The sequence below is a fragment of the Rhamphochromis sp. 'chilingali' genome (assembly GCF_963969265.1).
Source record: "Rhamphochromis sp. 'chilingali' genome assembly, chromosome: 8".
NCBI lineage: Eukaryota > Metazoa > Chordata > Actinopteri > Cichliformes > Cichlidae > Rhamphochromis > Rhamphochromis sp. 'chilingali'.
The window spans coordinates 15,213,362-15,234,695 of record NC_137935.1 but is presented as its reverse complement, the minus strand read 5'-3'; the positions used below and the strand labels follow the sequence as shown (position 1 = coordinate 15,234,695).

The following is a 21,334-nucleotide window of genomic DNA, read 5'->3' as shown; positions in this document are numbered from 1 at the left end:
GACTGTGTATGTATCAAAATTCCATTCAATTCAAGTCAGTTTTATTTATATAGTGCCAAATCACAACAACAGTCACTTCATGGTACTTTATATAATATAATGTAAAGACCCTGCAATAATGGAGAGAAAACCCCAACAATTCAACAACCACCTGGTGACAGTGATAAGGAAAAAACACTCTTTAACAAACAACCTGTGGAAGAGAGTCAGAGATTCATTATAATTAATGATTAAATGCAGAGTGGTGTATAAACACATAGTGTGTGCAGAAAAAACACTACATGCATCATGAGAAAGCCACCAGGAGCCGAGGTTTATTTCCTTACTGTGGTGAGTTCTGAAACATGACTATCACTCTTTCAATAAACTATCCCACTGCAGATTATCAGTTAGGTCTTTAACAACTAATCTTTTTTAAATAATTGAAAAAAGGAAGGCTTGAGATTGGCCTTCAATTAGTTCAAATGATCGCGTGATGACATTTAAAGTAATAGTTTAATTACTGCCCTGAAAAATGACTAGGGCATATAGCCCATTAATAGAGATAGACTGATCATATTTAAGATTGAAGCATTAAGTAGTGGTAAGACTTCTGTGAGCAGTCTTGTAGTAATAGGGTCCAATAGAAATCTTGATGGTTTATTACAAAAGTTGTATTGATCAACAACTACTGATCAACGACCACTGATCAAAGACCAATGATCAATGGCCATGAGTACAATTCAGAGTTGATTCAGAGATGGTCTTTCCCTTTTCACGTAAATGGCTTCCCTTGACTTCCCGCTCAAACCAGCGTTCCTCCCTGTCCAGGATCAAATCAAATCAAATCACTTTTATTGTCACTTCACATTACTGGTACACTGTACATGTGAGTGAAATTCTTGTGTGCAAACTTCACAAGGAACAGTGGTGTGTAAAATGCAAGAAACAAGAAACAAAGCAAATTATAAGAATTGAGAATTATAAGAATAATACTAAGCAAGCCTACCGTATACTTACCGTTAGAGATTGACAAGGTACAATGCACATGCTATGGTAAGGGGTAGCCAGGATGACAGGTCAGGGGGAAGACATCATCAGTGCGAAAGGAACTGACTTGAAAGATAGGATGATGGAGTCGGAACAATACTGGAAGAACATATGGGAGAAGGACGCAACTTAAAATACGCTCAGTGGCTAGGGGATCTGAGACAGGGACCAGTAACCATCACAGTGGCAGATATCCAAGACAGGGTCTCCAGTATGAAGAGTTGGACAGCACCAGGGCCTGACATGGTTCACGCTTAGTGAACTACTAGGTATCATACTAGGTATCAACTGAGTTAAACTGAACTGAAGAGCTTCACTCCTCAAAAGCTGTATAAACCAGAATAAAAACATGTCTGAAATTTTTCTTCCTGTTTGCCTATTGTACAAATAATTGAAAAACCAATTGAAAATGTTGAAGTAAAAGGAAAGGAAATCATATGGCTAACTTTATCAGGCTCACAAACGTCTGATTTTCTCGAATCTACATGGACCTATTGAAATGATAAATATTATATTGCATCCGAATCAATGAAAGTTGAAAACAATGAATTTATGGTAATTTATGGGCCTGGTAATACAGAGAGGACATTTACAATAATTCAGTAGTGTTTTGCAGGGCCACTCCTCTGGCCCCTCCTTTTGTTCCACATAGAAGAAGCATGATGGTTCTGTTATTCATTTTTGCTGCTTCAAAATGTATAAATAAAGTCTGCATGTTTCACTTAGACTAGGTTACTTGCAATGCCACCCAGTGGTTTATTTTTTACAGACAGCATGTCATTTACACAGAAGTGGCCAGAACAGGGGTGGGCACTTTTCCAACTGTTATTGGTGGCATCTTTCTCTCAGGCAAAAGAACCTGTGTGCATACGAAGAGGGGATCCTGAGAATCCCCAGTTATCTAGGGATGGGGACATTATACTGGGGGGGATGTTCTCTTTTCACAGTAGCTGGAATGACAGAAAGGATACCTACATGCAGAAACCACTGCCACTTCAATGCACGAGGTAAATAACATTATAAAAATAAATTTAAAATAGATAAATGATCTAAGACATAAAACAATTCATCCTTTTATTTCTTGCTTTTATCTTGTTTTTCAATTTTCATATAACTGACTGATTTCAGTATTTTATGTGTTAGTAATCTATTGTCTTTATGTCAACTTTTTCATTTTTTCAATGAAGTTTGAATTTCAGGGAATTTCAGGTCGCCCAGGCTATGCTTTTTGCCATTGAGGAGATTAATAACAGTACAGACCTACTGCCAGGAGTCTCTCTGGGCTATAAAATGTATGATACTTGTGGTTCCATTGCCCAAAGCATAAAAGTTGCACTAGCCTTGATGAATGGTAATCAAATTATTTTCACAGCACCTGAGGCCCCTTGTACCAAACCAGCACAAGTGCAGGCTATAATGGGAGAGACTTCTTCCTCTCCTTGCATGGCAATAGCTACCGTAATTGGGCCATTTTATATACCAATGGTGGGTAGAATAGCTAAAAATATTTTTTTTTCTGGAAACACAAATGTGACTCTTTAAAAGTTCTGCTTTCTTTGTATTTTTCCATTTTAGATAACCCTCTTTGCAGGGATATAATGTGCTTAACACAGTGAAAACTGAAATTAAATGTGGATGTGTGCAACATTTTTTTTCTATTTTTAATGGTCAGTGTGACTATAATCTCTCTTTCTTTTCTTTTCTTTTTTTCTTTTTGCTTAGATGAGTCACTTTGCCACATGTGCTTGTCTCAGTGACAAAACCAAGTACCCATCCTTCCTCAGAACAATACCCAGTGACTACTACCAGAGCAGAGCCCTGGTCTATTTAGTAAAGTACTTTGGATGGACTTGGGTTGGAGCTATTCGAACCAATGATGATTATGGAAATAAAGGCATGGCAACATTCACAGAAACTGCACAGCAGCTGGGCATCTGTCTGGAATATTCTGTATCTTTTTTTAGGACAGATCCCTATGAAAAAATTCAAAAGATCATTGACATTATAAAAGCTTCAACCTCCAAGGTGATTGTTGGCTTTCTGTCCCACTTTGATATGGATGTGCTATTACATGAGTTTTCTCTCAACAATCTGACTGGTTATCAGTGGATAGGCAGTGAGTCTTGGATATTTGATTCTCAAACCGCAGAAATGGATATACATCACATACTGGATGGTGCCATTGGTCTTTCCATTCCCAAATCACACGTCACTGGCCTGAAGGAGTTCATGCTGAATGTGAAACTTCTTAATTCATCTAATGATTTGTTTACTGAGTTCTGGGAGGCATTATTTAACTGTAAGTTCAAGGAGTTGAAGTCAACAGCAGAAAATCCGAGAGAGTGTACCGGACATGAAGATCTTACTGGAGTTAAAAACAGTTTCACTGATATGTCACTCATGCCTATCTTTAACAATGTATATAAAGGAGTGTATGCAGTGGCCCATGCCCTTCACAATATCCTCAATTGTAATAAAACATGTGAGAAAAATGTGCAACTAGATCCATTCATGGTGAGGTTACATTTAAACAAAAAGTAGCAGTTGTACTGTCTGTGTTACAAAATGAGATTCAATAAATTAACAGACTGCCTGTCTTCTTAGATTTTGCAGCGCATTCTAAAAATTTACTTCAAAACAAAAGAAGGAGATGAGGTTTACTTTGATGAGAATGGAGATCCAGCAGCAAAGTATGAAATTATAAACTGGCAGCCAAGAAAAAACGGCATTGTGGAGTTTGTGACAGTTGGCCTTTATGATGCATCACTTTCTCCAGGCAAACAGCTGACTCTGCAAAATAACTCTTTAATCTGGGCAAGAAACTCAAAGCAGGTGAGTGATCAATAAACAATGAGTACAAATAATAAGCTTATTAAGAATAAAGAATTAATTATAACCAGGTGTTATTTTAAAACATTTGAACTTCATGCATATAAATATAAAATATGCATATAAAATTAAGAAATGAATGTAAAGATCATCATACATGCAGTTTATCCATGGTTATTATTGTACATTTATTCATGCAGGTGCCTGTGTCAGTTTGCAGTGAGAAATGTCCCCCAGGAACACGCAAGGTTCTCCAGAAAGGAAGGCCTGTTTGCTGCTATGACTGTATAAGATGTGCAGAGGGAGAGATAAGCAACACTACAGGTGTGGTAATATTTCAATAAAAAAACTTTAATGAACTACAAGCAATATTACTGTTCATGTTCCAGCATATTTTTTCATTCTTTCGCAACATTGAGGAAACCCCTCAAAAAATTTGAATAATTATGCTCTTTTTTTCTATACATAAAGCAAATGAAGAGTGAAATATGGGGCTGTTTCAGCCTACTGTGAATAATATGAGCACACTCCCTGCTTCAAAACCTGCCCTATCTATCATAACTTTCGTTGTTGTTCCAGCACCAGTTGCTTTATACCACAGCATGTAATTTCTTGATGCTGCAGTTTGTTCAGAATTAGTGTCAGTTTTACTGAAAAATGGTCAACGATGTTTGAAGTGACTTATTTACCATTTTTCATATTGACTGTGCAAAAGCATTGTCAACACATTTTTTCTCATCTTCTCATTGTGTAGCTTTAGCAGTAGCCTGACCAATGTAGAGTAATACTGTAGTTAGTGTGCTAGTGAGTATAATATGCTGTAAAGTAGATTCAAACGCATAAATCTAGTAAATCTCCAGAATTCTAACATTGTGTTAACATTAATTTGCAGATTCTGTTACCTGTTTGAGATGTCCCCCTGAATTTTGGTCAAATGAAAGAAGAGACACGTGCATAAAGAAGGAAGCAGTGTTTCTATCATATGAAGAAATTATGGGAGCACTCCTGACTGCTGCATCTTTATTTGGAACATGCATGACTACTGGTGTGGCATTAATATTCTTCAAATACAGGAAAACTCCTATTGTGAGGGCAAACAATTCTGAGCTGAGCTTCCTGCTGCTCTTCTCTTTGACATTATGTTTCCTGTGTTCTCTGACATTCATTGGTCAGCCCTCTGAATGGTCCTGCATGCTGCGACATGTAGCTTTTGGGATCACCTTTGTGCTCTGCATCTCTTGTGTTCTGGGGAAAACAATGGTTGTTTTGATGGCTTTCCGGGCAACACGTCCAGGTAGTAATGTTCAGAAATGGTTTGGACCTACACAGCAGAGACTCTGTGTTACAAGTTTTACTCTTATACAAGTTATCATATGTATCATTTGGTTAACAGTTTCGCCTCCTTTTCCATTTAAGAATTTTAAGGAATTTAAAGACAAGATCACTTTAGAGTGTGCTCTGGGCACATCTGTGGGCTACTGGGCTGTGCTTGGCTACATTGGACTTTTGTCTGTCTTATGTTTCATTTTTGCTTTTCTGGCTCGAAAACTGCCTGATAATTTCAATGAAGCCAAGTTTATCACCTTTAGCATGTTGATATTCTGTGCAGTGTGGATCACATTTATTCCAGCATATGTCAGCTCTCCGGGGAAGTTCAGTGTTGCTGTAGAAATATTTGCTATTCTTGCCTCCAGCTTTGGACTGCTGATTTGCATTTTTTTTCCAAAGTGTTATATCATCTTACTGAAACCAGAAAAGAACACGAAAAAGAACATGATGGGGAAGGGTCCACGATCGCCATCATGAAAATAAATAAATAAATAATTATTTTGTTTGTGTGTGTGTACGTGCTTCTGTGCTTGGTTTGTTTGTACCAGCAGAGAATGCAAAAATGCAACCATAACACATTGCTCAGACATGCTTGGTCAAAATGACTAAGCAAATATTTTAACAATGTCTGCCTTTAACATGCATGATTTAATTTAAAAAAAGAGACCATATTATGATTGACAAACAGAGAGTTTTGAAGAGAAAAAGTGACAAAAAGTATTCCTTTGTACATGAATTAAAAGAAGATCATGTTGAAATGGAGGCTCATGTGAGATTGAGCTAATGGTAAATCTGACTGAAGATAATAGCATAAATTGAACAAGACATGAAGTGAGAATATTAATATGTAACTGAACATTCACATGGAATTATTGACTTTTCTTATTAAAGCAGCAAATAGAAAAGAAAAAAAATGTGATGAATTCATATTAATGAAGTAACCTTTGTCCTCATTAAAAGCGGGTGAAAATTCAGAGAGACTGACATTGAGTGATTGTATGTCAGAATCTGTGATTGGATGTCTAGAGAGAGGGAGAGAGAGAGGGGTATGCAAATCAAATTGACAAATGAGTATAAAAGGGGGTACCCAGGAACATTTGGAGCTGTGTCTTCTTCTAGTTCTCGCAATGAGCAGACAACATCATCTGAAGATTCGGTCTGTGGACTCACTAATTTGATTTATAATTTTTGACTTTTTTCTGCTCATTTTTGTTGTGTTAGAGTATACATGCAAGAGGATTTGCATTTCCATTGTTTCCTACTGGACTTGGCTCCTCTCCTAATGGGTTATAGTTACACTGAAGAGATAATATTAATATTAATATTCAATTGATATTATTTGAATCTGCTTTTTCATTGCTCCTGCTAAATTGCTTTAATAAAAATATCCCGCATTTAAAAAGTAAATTGCGGACATTTCCTTTTTAACCCACTGTGAAACAGTAATATTAAAAATCTGAGTATTAATCTACATTAGTATAAATACTACAGGTTACTCCAGCCTTTTAAAAGTAACAGACCCCTGGGGCAAACTGTTCAGACCACTAATCAAACTCAGCCATATTCCAAGAGCATTGATCTAGATGAAAGCTGCCGCAACAGGTGTTGCTGGTAAATACTGGGCCTGCAAGGCTACTTTTAGCTCCAGGGTTTTTTTTTTTATCAGAGTAGGCAGGGTAGAAACCTGGGGGTTAGAGGCAGTTAGTCTGGAGGAAGTCCCTTCACCCATCGGCTCTAAGCTCTGCACAACCTACTGAGTAATACACAGTAGGTTTTAAACAGAGTCAATCCAGACTTCCTGTATTGGGGTGCTGGTTTTACAGGTCGACAATATATTTAAAGAAACTTTTTAGTAGTAGTTACAGGTTTTGTTGATTTCAAAGAACGGAATTTCTTTTCATTCACAAATTGTGACTGATCGTTCAGACCCAAGGTATGACGAGACATACAGAAGGTAGGAGACAATGCCACTTGCAGCTTAATAAAATATCACCATTTTCCTTCTCACCTAATGTTGAATTCTATAAGATTATTTGGGTAACAATGGACAGTTTGAGCTGAGACAATGGAGTTGGTGCAGAAGGTTATGTAGTCAGTGATACACTCATTAAGTCCATTGATGTCCTCACCCTTGGGTTCACAGAGTGTCTCCCAGTCTGTCATCTCAAAAACCGCCCTGTAGTTCTGCTAAAGCCTCTCCCTACCACCTCCTAATACTCCTAGTAGTCACAGGCTCCTTCTTCACCATAAGCACATAGCGGTGGATATGGTGATCATCTGACCTACCCAGTGGGGGGAAGAACTGCATGCATCCTTGACGTTAGCATACAGTAGGTCCAAATTCCTCTCCCTCTTGGTGGGACAAACCACATAGTGTGTAAGTTGGCTGTGTAGCGCCCTAGGGGACATGGTTGAACTCACCAAAGATAGCAATGAAGGCACTCGGGTGCTGAGGCTACGTCCACACTAGCCCGTATAGATTTGAAAATGGCATTTTCATCTGAAAACGCTCCGTGTACACACTATCGTTTTCAGTGGTTTTCACAGAGTTGTGTGTCCACATTGAAACAGCCGAAAACACTTACCTTCCAGTAATGCACATGCATGAAACGCATTTATTCTGCCACTTATTTACTTTCCGGCTCTTTAAAATTTCGCGGCAGAATGTTGAGGAAAAGCACTGAGTTTTTTAAATGGACTAACAATGAGGTGGAGTTGTTGCTGCGAGTAACACATAAGTACAAAGTTGCAAAAGCGAGTGAGAATTAAAGAATCTGAAGAAAAGCTATCAGCAGCATGTACAGACTGATATTAATCTTTAATAGGGCTGTCAAAGTTCGTAGCAAACAAAACAACTCAGAATCAGAATTGTGTTTATTGGCCAAGTATATGTGGAGACACATACAAGGAATTTGGTTCCGGTAGATGGTGGCTCTCAAGCACAGCAATGTAAATCACACACACACACACACACACACACACACACACACACACACACACACACACACACACACACGCGCGCGCACACACACACACGCGCACACACACACACACACACACACACGCAAACGTGTCTATATATACACATTACACATACATACACATACATACACAAAGCTGTGTAAACCAACTATAAAGAACTTATATACATAAAGTACAGAAATCAAATGAGGTGGAATGAATACTACAGAATGTACATAACGTGCAGTTGCAGTCTGGCAGTGGGAGCAGTGCGACAGGTCAACTGTTTAGAAGGGAGATGGCGAGGGGAAAGAAACTGTTCCTATGTCGGGTGGTCCTGGTCTGCAGGCTACTGTACCGTCTGCCAGAGGGCAGCAGATCAAAAAGTCTGTGTCCAGGGTGTGAGGGGTCTGTCATGATTTTCCCTGCCTGTTTCCTGGTTCTTGAGAGGTACAGATCCTGGATGGAGGGCAGGGGGGCGCCGATGATCCTTTCTGCTGCCCGTACAGTCCGCTGCAGTCTGCTCCTGTCCTGTTTAGTGGCTGCACCATACCAGACTGTGATGGAGGAGCACAGGACAGACTCAATGACCGCAGTGTAGAACTGGATCAGCAGCTCCTGTGGAAGACTGTACTTCCCCAGTTGTCTCAGGAAGTACATCCTCTGCTGGGTCTTTTTGAGGATGGAGTTGATGTTGGTCTCCCACTTCAGGTCCTGGGAGATGGTTGTACCCAGGAACTTGAAGATCTTCACAGTCGACACAGGGCTGTCTGATATGGTGAGGGGGAGCAGAGTTGAGGAATGTCTCCTGAAGTCCACTGTCATCTCTACAGTTTTAAGAGTGTTCAGCTTCAGATTGTGCTGACTGCACCAGAGTACCAGCCGCTCAACTTCCTGCCGGTATGCAGATTCATCACCATCCTGAATGAGGCCAATGACAGTGGTGTCATCTGCAAACTTTAGGAGTTTAACAGCCGAGTTCTTGGAGGTGCAGTCGTTAGTGTAGAGGGAGAACAGTAGTGGTGAGAGGACACATCCTTGAGGGGCGCCAATACTGAGGGACCGAGTTTCAGAGGTGATCTCCCCCAGCCTCACTTGTTGCTTTCTGTCTGTCAGGAAGCTGGTGATCCACTGACAGGTAGCTGGTGACACGCTGAGCTGGGAGAGTTTGGAGGAGAGAAGTTCAGGCACAATGGTGTTAAAAGCCGAACTAAAGTCCACAAACAGGACCCTGGCATAAGTTCCTGGGCGGTCGAGGTGTTGCAGGACAGAGGTGGGACCAAGTCATTGTTTTGCAAGTCTCAAGTAAGTCTCAAGTCTTTATCCTCAAGTCTCAAGTCAAGTCTCAAGTAATGTCAGGCAAGTCAGAGTCGAGTCTCAAGTCACTGGTGTAAAAGTCCGAGCCAAGTCACAAGTCTGAAACTTTGAATTTCAAGTCCTTTCGAGTCTTTAAAAAAAAAAACACGGAAAAATAATGTTGCAGTTATATGCTAAATGTAAATATTAGACCATGTAATTTTAAAATCTGTGTTTTTCTCAACACATGACAAAATAGTGAACTTAGAAAATATACACAAATTGTGAAATTGCACCTCTTTAAAATGCAGCTCAATTAAACCTAGCTCCAAGAATAATTTTCACCGACAGTTCTGAGATAAGCCGCATGTTATTCTTGGATGCGGTTGTAGGACCAGCTTTAAAATCGCATGACAAAAATATCATACACATTAAAAAAAAACTGTATCACCAACGTAGCCTGGACAACATTTGCTAGTTAGATGAAGTCAGCTATCTCATCTTAGCATATTTATATGCATATTTATAATCATACGGTTCTTGGAGTGAGTGCACACACTCGTGAAGTTTAGTAACTTCCGGTCACTGCAACAAGCCCAGGTACAGTTTACCGACGGATGGGTGCAGGACCTTGAAATGCACCGTGTAGAACGAAAGACCATCGTACGTATCATAAGTTTACCAGTCTCACAAATTGTCGTCATAAATACACATTTGTTAACCGTTTATTAATAGCACCTTTGAGCTCAATGGTAATTAATTAGTAGTGGAAATAATTTCTGGTACCCATCACAGAAATGTAGCAGTGACAACAATATTGTATGCTGTAATCGTACTGGGCAATTAGTGATACAAAAAACCTGTTTTATCCTGTGAATAAAAGTATATGTTTTTGTCAATGTACCATAATAACAGAAGCGAAACGCAATATTGTGTCAGGACAATTCACTATTTATGCACAATAAATAAAGGAGCATAGCGCGACAATTTCTGTTCAGCGCCAGACTTGCTTGTAACCTATATCACTAATTATGTTATGAAAATGACGTATTAACTACTAAAAAAACACTGACCTTCGTGTAAATGCTTGGAGCAGACTAACCTGTGAGCTGGAGTGTTCTGGGACGTTATATTTGATCTTTGAATGGCTGCAATCCAGGCCATCCGTCGCGTCTTTGTTACTTCGGAAACATGGCTTGAACAATTTCTCTTCAACGATGTAATCCGATAACAACCGATCTCTTTACCCGTCGGCTTCCCGTGGCTGTCATGCGACCGGCTATTGCAGTTAATAATACAACGGCTTCTTGACATTTTTGTGTTTCTTTTTATCGCTGTATAACTGATTTTAATTGAAAGCCTGCGTGCGCTAGTACCGCTTGCCACGAGTTCCCAGAATCCTTTGCGGTTCTACCCGTGAATGACGTCACATTTTCAATCTCTATATAATATGCATGTTAAATTTTATATTTGGGGTAAAATATCAAGTCTTTTCAAGTAAACCGGTTCAAGTCCAATTCAAGTCCCAAGTCATTGGTGTAAAAGTCCAAGTCAAGTCACAAGTCTTAGAACATTTTTTCAAGTCAAGTCTAAAGTCATAAAATTAATGACTCGAGTCTGACTCGAGTCCAAGTCATGTGACTCGAGTCCACACCTCTGTTGCAGGATGTAATGATGTAATGTAGCCCCATGAGGCGGCAAAACACTTAGCAGGGTAGCCAAAAGAATACACACTCACACTGGCATTGGGAATTCCACAGCGTGTTCTTTAATATACCTTCTCTTCATCAACCATATAAGCCCGGTTGAACGGCTGCAGCTTAACAAACATAGCGCAGAGTGTTCGTACAACCCATAACGTTGCAAACAAAGGTGTCTGGAGAGGTAAAACATAACATCCGTCCCTCCTCATGCACTAGCATGCAAGCACATGTCCACACAATCACAGAGAGAGTCAGTGGCGCATATAGATGACAACATTAACCCTCGACTTGGGTTGTCTTAAAGAGACAACACACCATTGTGACTGTTACAACACTGCGACGTGAAAGCACCGTTTCCAATTGTATGCGTTATCCAGAGCGTTTTCAACACGTTGCGTTTTCCATGAGCGAAAATGCCATCTCAGTCTGGACGAGAGGCCAAAACGGAGAGAAAATGATTAGTGTGGACATAGCCTGAGTCTGTAATCGGGCTATAGCAGAGTGGATAATCTCACATACAGCTGTGGGTTTAGCAGAGGGAGAAACATAAAGAGCCACCAAGATTACTGGGTAAATTCCCTGGACAATTAATATGGCCTGAGTCCAACAGTGCACAGTTCAGTTTCCGGGCAACAAATCCGCTCTTTGATTTTTATTTGAGCAGGGTTACACCACCTATTGTTAACAACAATGACAAGCCCCTCTTCGTTCTGCTTACTGCTCACAGTGCTGTCCAGTTGGCCTGAACAGTGTGGAAGCCTTTCATAGATGCACTGTCATTGGGTGCATCCATGATTCAGTGAAGCCTATCAAGCTTCGATCGTGGCTCAAGACTTGGGAGTTTGTCTTGAATCGGAAGGTTGCCGGTTCGAGCCCCAGCTTGGACAGTCTTGGTCGTTGTGTCCTTGGGCAAGACACTTGACCCGTTGCCTACTGGTGGTGGTCAGAGGGCCTGATGGTGCCAGTGTCCAGCAGCCTCTGTCAGTGCGCCCCAGGGTGGCTGTGGCTACTATATAGCTTGCCATCACCAGTGTGTGAATGGGTGGGTGACTGGATGTGTAAAGCGCTTTGGGGTCCTTAGGGACTAGTAAAGCGCTATACAAATACAGGCCATTTACCATTTACACAGAAATTCAAGCCTGGAACTTATAGCTCATCAAGGTCTTCAAGTCTTTAAGACATTACTACAGTTTAACTAACTGGCGTGTGTCATCTTGCCCCATAGTTAGACAGAGCTAGGTATCATCTGCATAGCAATGCCTTAAAATGATACTGTCCAATGGAAGCATGCATAATATAAATAGAATTTTTCATAGCATGAAATCCTGTGGAACTCCATAATTTACTTCACAGTGTAAAGAAGTCACCCCATTTATAAAAACAAACTGGAGTCTATTAGATAGACATGATTCCAACCACTGCCATGCTGTACATTTAATTCCTATGGCATACTCTAATCTTTGTAATAAATACCGTGATCAACAGCATCGAGCGCTAAACTGATATCTAGCAAGACATGCCCTAAATCCACAGTGGCGGGGCGTTGTCTTTGCCCTGCTGCAAAGGAGGGGTGGCGCAGTGAGTGCACAGGGCAGCACGGAGGTGGGGAGGGAACAGGTGTGCAGAACTGTTTAATGAGGGAGACCTGTCTTATGTCTTTGGCACTGAGAAGGAGCTGACACACGGGGAGTGACGGAGTGGCTGCGTCCAAGGCTGATCCCGGAAACCGCAGGAGGAAAAGACACTGTATTTTGAATAAAGCACAGTTACAAGCACAACCCAGACGTGTGTGTATGTGGGTCCTGTGTCACAAGTGGTGTCGAAACCCAGGTGTACGCCGTGATGTCTACATCACAATAAAATGTACTGACTACAAAATAAAATGTAGTCAGGAGCCACCAAACTCTGTCCAGCATTATGAAAACGTGCCCAAGCAATGCGCTGCACAGTGGTGGAAATGTCACAGTACTGGTCCACATAACATGGGTTCTTCCCTCCCAGAATCAAGGTGACGGGTGTGAGTGTGCTCAAGAAACTACCTGGTACCAGACCCACCTGGCCTTTTTGACGGCCACGTCTGGCCCATGTACCTGAAACATAAGAACATGTGCTTGAGCACATTGTTTCCACATTTCTCTTATTTCATGAACAAAGTCTTGTTTAGCATTACCACATGTACCAATAATTTAATGTTTAAATGATCAGAATTGTTTTAAATACAATGTAGCTGCCATCACCAGTGTGTGAATGCGAGTGTGAATGGGTGGGTGACTGGATATGTAAAGCGCTTTGGGGTCCTTAGGGACTAGTAAAGCGCTATATAAATACAGGCCATTTACCATTTACCATGTCGGACCCCTGCCAGGTCAGCCCGCCGCCCAGCCTGCCGCCCAGCCTGCCGCCCAGCCACCTGTCCAGCCATTGCAGATTCTGGGGCAGATAATGCAGGATCTGGCTGCTATGTCTGCTCGGCAGGCGGCGGTCCAGGACCAGCAGCTGTCTTTGCTTCGCCAGCAAGCGGTACAGCAGACGGCGGCGCTGCAACAGTCGCTGGGAGGTCCGGCTGCGCCGCCTCAGCCTCCCCCACTGTTGGTGATGCTGGACCGGATGGGTGATGGGGAGGATCCGCTGACATTCATTGAGACATTCCAGGCCACGGTGCTTGCCTGCCGGTGGCCTGAGGAGGAGTGGGCTCCCAGGCTGCTGCCGCTGCTGCCAGGGGAGGCGCAGATGGCGGCCCTCAGCCTGCCCCCTGCGTCCCCGAGCGTCTTCGTCAATGTCTGCAGGGCAGTGCTAGATCGGCTCGGGCTTACCCCGGAGGACCACCGGAGGCGGTTTCAAGCAAGCTGGATGTCAGCGGGGGAGCAGCCATTCACTTGGGCTCGTCAGCTGGAGGAGGCGGCGGCGAGATGGCTGCGACCAGGGCCGACGGAGGAGGAGACGTGTCTGCTGAACCTGGTGGTGTCTTTAGTTAAGACAGCTGGGTTATGTGATGGCTTTTAAAGTAATGGTTTAATCACTGCCCCCCAAAATGCCTGTGGTATATAACCCATTAATGGAGATAGACTGATTATATTTAAGACTGGAACATTAACAAGTGGTAGGACTTCTTTGAGCAGTCTTGTAGGAATAAGGTCTGAAAAATTTTGATGGTTTGGAGAAGGTGATTTCTCAAGTTAACCCAGAGAGATCAATTGCAGAGAAAGAGTATAAATAAATATCAACTGAACTGAATAGAACTGAATAGCTTCACTCCTCAAAAACTGTAGATGGCTGTTTTTCCTCACTGTACACAAACTGAAACCAGAATATAAACATGTCTGATTTTTTTTTTCTTCCTGTTTGCTCGTTGTGCAAATATTGGAAAAACTGATTGAAAATACAACAGTGAAAGAAAGGAGATCATATGGTTTCATTTATCAAATTAAAACATTTCCAAATATAATCTTAAAAGATAATAAAGGTTTTCTTGAATCTTCATGGACCTATTGAAACTATAAATGTTATATTGCATCTGATTCAATCAATAATGATATTGTATAGTAGTGTAGTGTTTTGCAGGGCCACTCCTCTGGCCCCTCCTTTTCCTTCCACATAGAAGAAGCATGATGGTTCTGTTATTCATTTTTGCTGCTTCAAAATGTATAAATAAAGTCTGCATGTTTCACTTAGACTAGGTTACTTGCAATGCCACCCAGTGGTTCAGTTTTTACAGAAAGCATGTCATTTACTCAGAAGTGGCCAGAATTGGGGTGGGCACTTTTCCGACTGTTACTGGTGGCATCTTTCTCTCAGGCTAAAGAATCTGTGTGCATGCAAAGAGGGGACCCTGAGAACCCCCAGTTATCTAGGGATGGGGACATTATACTGGGGGGGATGTTCTCTTTTCACAGTAGCTGGAATGACAGAAAGGATACCTACATGCAGAAACCACTGCCACTTCAATGCACGAGGTAAATAACATTATAAAAATAAATTTAGAAAGGATGAATGATCTAAGATGAAAAAAACCCCAAACATTTTTTTCTTGTTTCTTGTTTTTTTCCTATTAATATAACTGACTGATTTCAGTATCTTATGTGTTAGTAATCTATTGTCAACTTTTTCACTGTTTGAATGAAGTTTGAATTCCAGAGAATTCCGGGTCGCCCAGGCTATGCTTTTTGCCATTGAGGAGATTAATAACAGTACAGACCTACTGCCAGGAGTCTCTCTGGGCTATAAAATGTATGATACTTGTGGTTCCATTGCCCAAAGCATAAAAGTTGCACTAGCCTTGATGAATGGTAATCAAATTATTTTCACAGCACCTGAGGCCCCTTGTACCAAACCAGCACAAGTGCAGGCTATAATTGGAGAGACGTCTTCCTCTCCTTGCATGGCAATAGCTACCGTAATTGGGCCATTTTATATACCAATGGTGGGTAGAATAGCTAAAAATATTTTTTTCTGGAAACACAAATGTGACTCATTTTAGATAGGCCTCTTTGTGGGGATATAATGTGCTTAACACAGTGAAAACTGAAATTAAATGTGGATGTGTGCAAAAAATGTTTTTCATTTTTAATGGTCAATGTGACTATTGTCATTATTATTCCTTGTAACATCTTTAATTTTATCTCGTTCTTTGTCTTTTTCATGGCCTTTCCCCCCCCTCTTAGATCAGCCATTTGGCCACATGTGCTTGTCTCAGTGACAAAACCAAGTACCCATCCTTCCTCAGAACAATACCCAGTGACTACTACCAGAGCAGAGCCCTGGTCTATTTAGTAAAGTACTTTGGATGGACTTGGGTTGGAGCTATTCGAACCAATGATGATTATGGAAATAAAGGCATGGCAACATTCACAGAAACTGCACAGCAGCTGGGCATCTGTCTGGAATATTCTGTATCTTTTTTTAGGACAGATCCCTATGAAAAAATTCAAAAGATCATTGACATTATAAAAGCTTCAACCTCCAAGGTGATTGTTGGCTTTCTGTCCCACTTTGATATGGATGTGCTATTACATGAGTTTTCTCTCAACAATCTGACTGGTTATCAGTGGGTAGGTAGTGAGTCTTGGATATTTGATTCTCAAACCGCAAAAATGGATATACATCACATACTGGATGGTGCCATTGGTCTTTACATTCCCAAATCACACGTCACTGGCCTGAAGGAGTTCATGCTGAATGTGAAACTTCTTAATTCATCTAATAATGATTTGTTTACTGAGTTCTGGGAGGCATTATTTAACTGTAAGTTCAAGGAGTTGAAGTCAACAGCAGAAAATCCAAGAGAGTGTACCGGACATGAAGATCTTACTGGAGTTCAAAATAGCTTCACTGACATGTCTCTCATGCCTATGTTTAACAATGTATATAAAGGAGTGTATGCAGTGGCCCATGCCCTTCACAATATCCTCAATTGTAATAAAACATGTGAGAAAAATGTGCAGCTAGATCCATTCATGGTGAGCCTAAAAATCTAAAATTTTATTGTTCAAATCGAGTTACAAGAAGAATTGTTTAAATTTGAAGACAACATATGTTGATAATGTCATTAAGCCAGCAGATCTATTAAATATCCGTCAGTGTATTAACTGCCTTATTACATATGTTTTTAGATTTTGCAGCGCATTCTAAAAATTTACTTCAAAACAAAAGAAGGAGATGAGGTTTACTTTGATGAGAATGGAGATCCAGCAGCAAAGTATGAAATTATAAACTGGCAGCCAAGAAAAAACGGCATTGTGGAGTTTGTGACAGTTGGCCTTTATGATGCATCACTTTCTCCAGGCAAACAGCTGACTCTGCAAAATAACTCTTTAATCTGGGCAAGAAACTCAAAGCAGGTGAGTGATCAATAAACAATGAGTACAAATAATAAGCTTATTAAGAATAAAGAATTAATTATAACCAGGTGTTATTTTAAAACATTTGAACTTCATGCATATAAATATAAAATATGCATATAAAATTAAGAAATGATTGTAAAGATCATCATACATGCAGTTTATCCATGGTTATTATTGTACATTTATCCATACAGGTGCCTGTGTCAGTTTGCAGTGAGAAATGTCCCCCAGGAACACGCAAGGTTCTCCAGAAAGGAAGGCCTGTTTGCTGCTATGACTGTATAAGATGTGCAGAGGGAGAGATAAGCAACACTACAGGTGTGGTAATATTTCAATAAAAAACTTTAATGAACTACAAGCAATATAACTGTTCATGTTCCAGCATATTTTTTCATTCTTTCGCAACATTGAGGAAACCCCTCAGAAATTTTAATAATTTTGCTCTTTTTTTCTATACATAAAGCAAATGAAGAGTGAAATATGGGGCTGTTTCAGCCTACTGTGAATAATATGAGCACACTCCCTGCTTCAAAACCTGCCCTATCTATCATAACTTTCGCTGTTGTTCCAGCACCAGTTGCTTTATACCACAGCATGTAATTTCTTGATGCTGCAGTTTGTTCAGAAACAGTGTCAGTTTTACTGAAAAATGGTCAACGATGTTTGAAGTGACTTATTTACCATTTTTCATATTGACTGTGCAAAAGCATTGTCAACGCATTTTTTCTCATCTTCTCATTGTGTAGCTTTAGCAGTAGCCTGACCAATGTAGAGTAATAGTTAGTGTGCTAGTGAGTATAATATGCTGTAAAGTAGATTCAAACGCATAAATCTAGTAAATCTCCAGAATTCTAACATTGTGTTAACATTAATTTGCAGATTCTGTTACCTGTTTGAGATGTCCCCCTGAATTTTGGTCAAATGAAAGAAGAGACACGTGCATAAAGAAGGAAGCAGTGTTTCTATCATATGAAGAAATTATGGGAGCACTCCTGACTGCTGCATCTTTATTTGGAACATGCATGACTACTGGTGTGGCATTAATATTCTTCAAATACAGGAAAACTCCTATTGTGAGGGCAAACAATTCTGAGCTGAGCTTCCTGCTGCTCTTCTCTTTGACATTGTGTTTCCTGTGTTCTCTGACATTCATTGGTCAGCCCTCTGAATGGTCCTGCATGCTGCGACATGTAGCTTTTGGGATCACCTTTGTGCTCTGCATCTCTTGTGTTCTGGGGAAAACAATGGTTGTTTTGATGGCTTTCCGGGCAACGCGTCCAGGTAGTAATGTTCAGAAATGGTTTGGACCTACACAGCAGAGACTCTGTGTTACAAGTTTTACTCTTATACAACTTATCATGTGTATAATTTGGTTAACAGTTTCGCCTCCTTTTCCATTTAAAAACTTTAAGGAATTTAAAGATAAGATCACCTTAGAGTGTGCTCTGGGCACATCTGTGGGCTACTGGGCTGTGCTTGGCTACATTGGACTTTTGTCTGTCTTATGTTTTATTTTTGCTTTTCTGGCTCGAAAACTGCCTGATAATTTCAATGAAGCCAAGTTTATCACCTTTAGCATGCTGATATTTTGTGCAGTGTGGATCACATTTATTCCAGCATATGTCAGCTCTCCGGGGAAGTTCAGTGTTGCTGTAGAAATATTTGCTATTCTTGCCTCCAGCTTTGGACTGCTGATTTGCATTTTTTTTCCAAAGTGTTATATCATCTTACTGAAACCAGAAAGGAACACAAAAAAGAACATGATGGGGAAGGGTGCTCCACGACCACCATCATGAAAATAAATAAGTTATTTAATTAAAATATTAAGTTTGTGTGTGTGCTTCTGTGCTGTTTTTTTTTTTTTTTTGTACCCTGAGGTGTTTAGCGTGTGGTCAGAATGACTAAGCAAACATTCAGACAATGCCTGACTTTAACATTTATGATTCAATAAAATAAATTTTTTTTTGAGTATATTATGATTGACACACACTTAATTCATAGTGCACAGTTCTCACTACTGTTGGGTTCAATCTTATGAGAGAAGACAGCTCAGCAATCTGTACGAATAAAGAGCACCCAGGTAGTAAACACTTTTATTATGAGATAGAAAAACAAAATGTTAATTTGATTGGCCAAAATTTTTCGGGGGAGGTTGTGGTCGTGGACTTGTTTCCCATTATTTGCCTTGGGTCCATTCCATGGATCACCATACACCCTGGTATGGATATCTCCTTCTGCAATGAGAAGAACAGATAAAAAACCACCGACTGTCTAAACAGAAAACTTATTCCTTGTGGTATTTTTTAAGCAGTCTGGTTTTGGATGGGCGTGACATTATCTTTTCAACACTCTATTCTACAACACCGATTTGTGTAATAAAAGATAAGATATAACTGTGTTATTTTAGATAAAATATAAGTGCGTGATAAAAATTGTGAGGTAATTGTAATATGTAAGACAATGGGGCACACATATTAAAAATTTGTTTAAAAAAATTAAAACAAATCTCTACTTTCACACCTTTTAACATGTAAATCCATAATCCATCTTAAAGCCTCATGTCCTTTCTTGGTATCAATGTGATATTGGACCAGAGTGGTCTTCCTCTCTTAAACCTGTTTCAGAAGTCCCCAGAAGGTGAGAAAAATTTGTCACTCTTCTAATAAAAGTTAATGGACCTTACAGGCCATCATCCTTTCCCATCAGGAGAGTGCAAAATGAGGTCCTCTGGACAAGCCTGATGACCTGAATGTTGGAGGGAAAAAGAACAAAAAACCGAAGTTTCCTCTCTCAGTACCTTCCTTCTGGCTTCCTTGACTGTCGTCTTCACTTTTCAGGTCCTCTGCCATACTCTAACAATGGCATCTGAAGCTATGTTTTTAGGAATGAGAGTGCAGCACACAATACCAAACACGCCAAGAGCGGAGAGGGGAAGTCTAAGGACTTCCTGTTCTATACCACCCTCACTGACTTGAAAACAAATTTTTCAAATGGACCTGCAATGTTATCATCAGATTAAGTTAGCCAATTGGATATTATAGTCTGGTCCACATGTTATTAGGGATTCCCCAACAGGATGAATGTAAACACGTTTACAATTTAATTAGGTAACACATGCTCATTAGACACACATCTTAGAACTTCAATAACACCAATTTGTATCACAATCTTTATGAAATCAATATTAAAATTGAGGAATCATCTTAACCACAAAAGTATTGGAGTTAGGTTTGACCAGTACCCTATTACAGTCACTGGAAGCACTAGTCTTACCATTGTACAGGTTCCTAACCACATCCAAGCAGGAAATCCAAGTCTTTTCCTCCACAGAACCACAATAGATCAGACTTGGAAATAGGTATCTGGTATTGGACCAATTCACAATGTTTATTATTTTATTAAACCATGAAAGCTTTGCTGCACTTCACCTACCTCTGTTGCATTATAGTAAACATGTATAATTACCCTCCTTTGGCATTTAGTTGGGTGGTGTGGTCATGTTGGACGCTCTGAAAACAAAGAACTCAGAACATAACATTTAGCAGGGGTGTGACTCATGTGCAAAGCAATCATGCAGTGTAAACCTTTTAATTCTTTACACATCATGATTTCTCTCAGTAATGATACAATAGCATTTGCTGGTGATGTTCAGTAACAACAGCATTAATGAGACAGTCAGGTCAAGGCAATATGACAAGATCAGACCTAATTATTAGGCTGATGATTAACAGAAATGACATTCATTCACTGTAGCAAAAGTAATTTGTAATAACATATAAAATCATTAGTTCATCTTCCTCGCAATGGTATTTGCTGATAATCCATTGTGGGCTGGTTTGGAGGGGGCCCCCAAAGACCTGGTGGATTCAGCTGTTGTTGTGATGCCAGTGCTGCTGCTACTGCATGTTTTTATCTTAGTCTTCAAATCCATAGGTTTTGTGACCATCTGCTTGGCCTGTTTTGTTAATTTCCTTTTCATTCTGTCAGGGCTCTGTGTGCGGGTAGGCAGAGGTGAGGATCCAAAAGCAGGACTCGCTGAAAACCATAGCTTTATAGCTGGCGATAAAAACAAAACATGAACTGAACACTGACTGCAGAAAACAGAAATCAAACCAGGGAAAAACACAAACTAGAACACACAGGCAAAATCTGATTGTACGACGCGACACTGAGCAAAGACAAACACAGAGCTAAAATACACAGGCCTCGACGTACCTGGAAATCCCTCACCTAGGGTCTTCTGGGTGAGGGATTAGATCAAACACAGAGTGATTCAGAAGGCCCCTATGAGAAGAACACTTAGGGAACAGTTCACCCTGCCCATGATAGGGTTGCCGGGGCCCCTCC

At 40.3% G+C, this 21,334-nt stretch overlaps 2 protein-coding genes across 2 annotated transcripts; both read left to right on the top strand.

Annotated features, from left to right (window-relative positions):
- Positions 1–1,803: 1,803 nt before the first annotated feature.
- On the top strand, positions 1,804–5,664 carry LOC308401556 (extracellular calcium-sensing receptor-like; the record flags this gene model as incomplete). Its single annotated transcript, XM_080889830.1, has 6 exons — positions 1,804–2,036; positions 2,217–2,514; positions 2,752–3,543; positions 3,634–3,861; positions 4,059–4,182; positions 4,751–5,664. 6 exons carry the CDS (start codon positions 1,804–1,806, stop codon positions 5,662–5,664), a joined length of 2,589 nt encoding a protein of 862 aa, XP_080745956.1.
- Positions 5,665–14,867: 9,203 nt separating this feature from the next.
- Positions 14,868–18,783, top strand: LOC308401555 (extracellular calcium-sensing receptor-like; the record flags this gene model as incomplete). Its single annotated transcript, XM_080889829.1, has 6 exons — positions 14,868–15,100; positions 15,270–15,567; positions 15,809–16,603; positions 16,757–16,984; positions 17,182–17,305; positions 17,867–18,783. The coding sequence occupies 6 exons, from the start codon at positions 14,868–14,870 to the stop codon at positions 18,781–18,783; spliced, it is 2,595 nt and encodes an 864-aa protein (XP_080745955.1).
- Between the last annotated feature and the right edge of the window lie 2,551 nt (positions 18,784–21,334).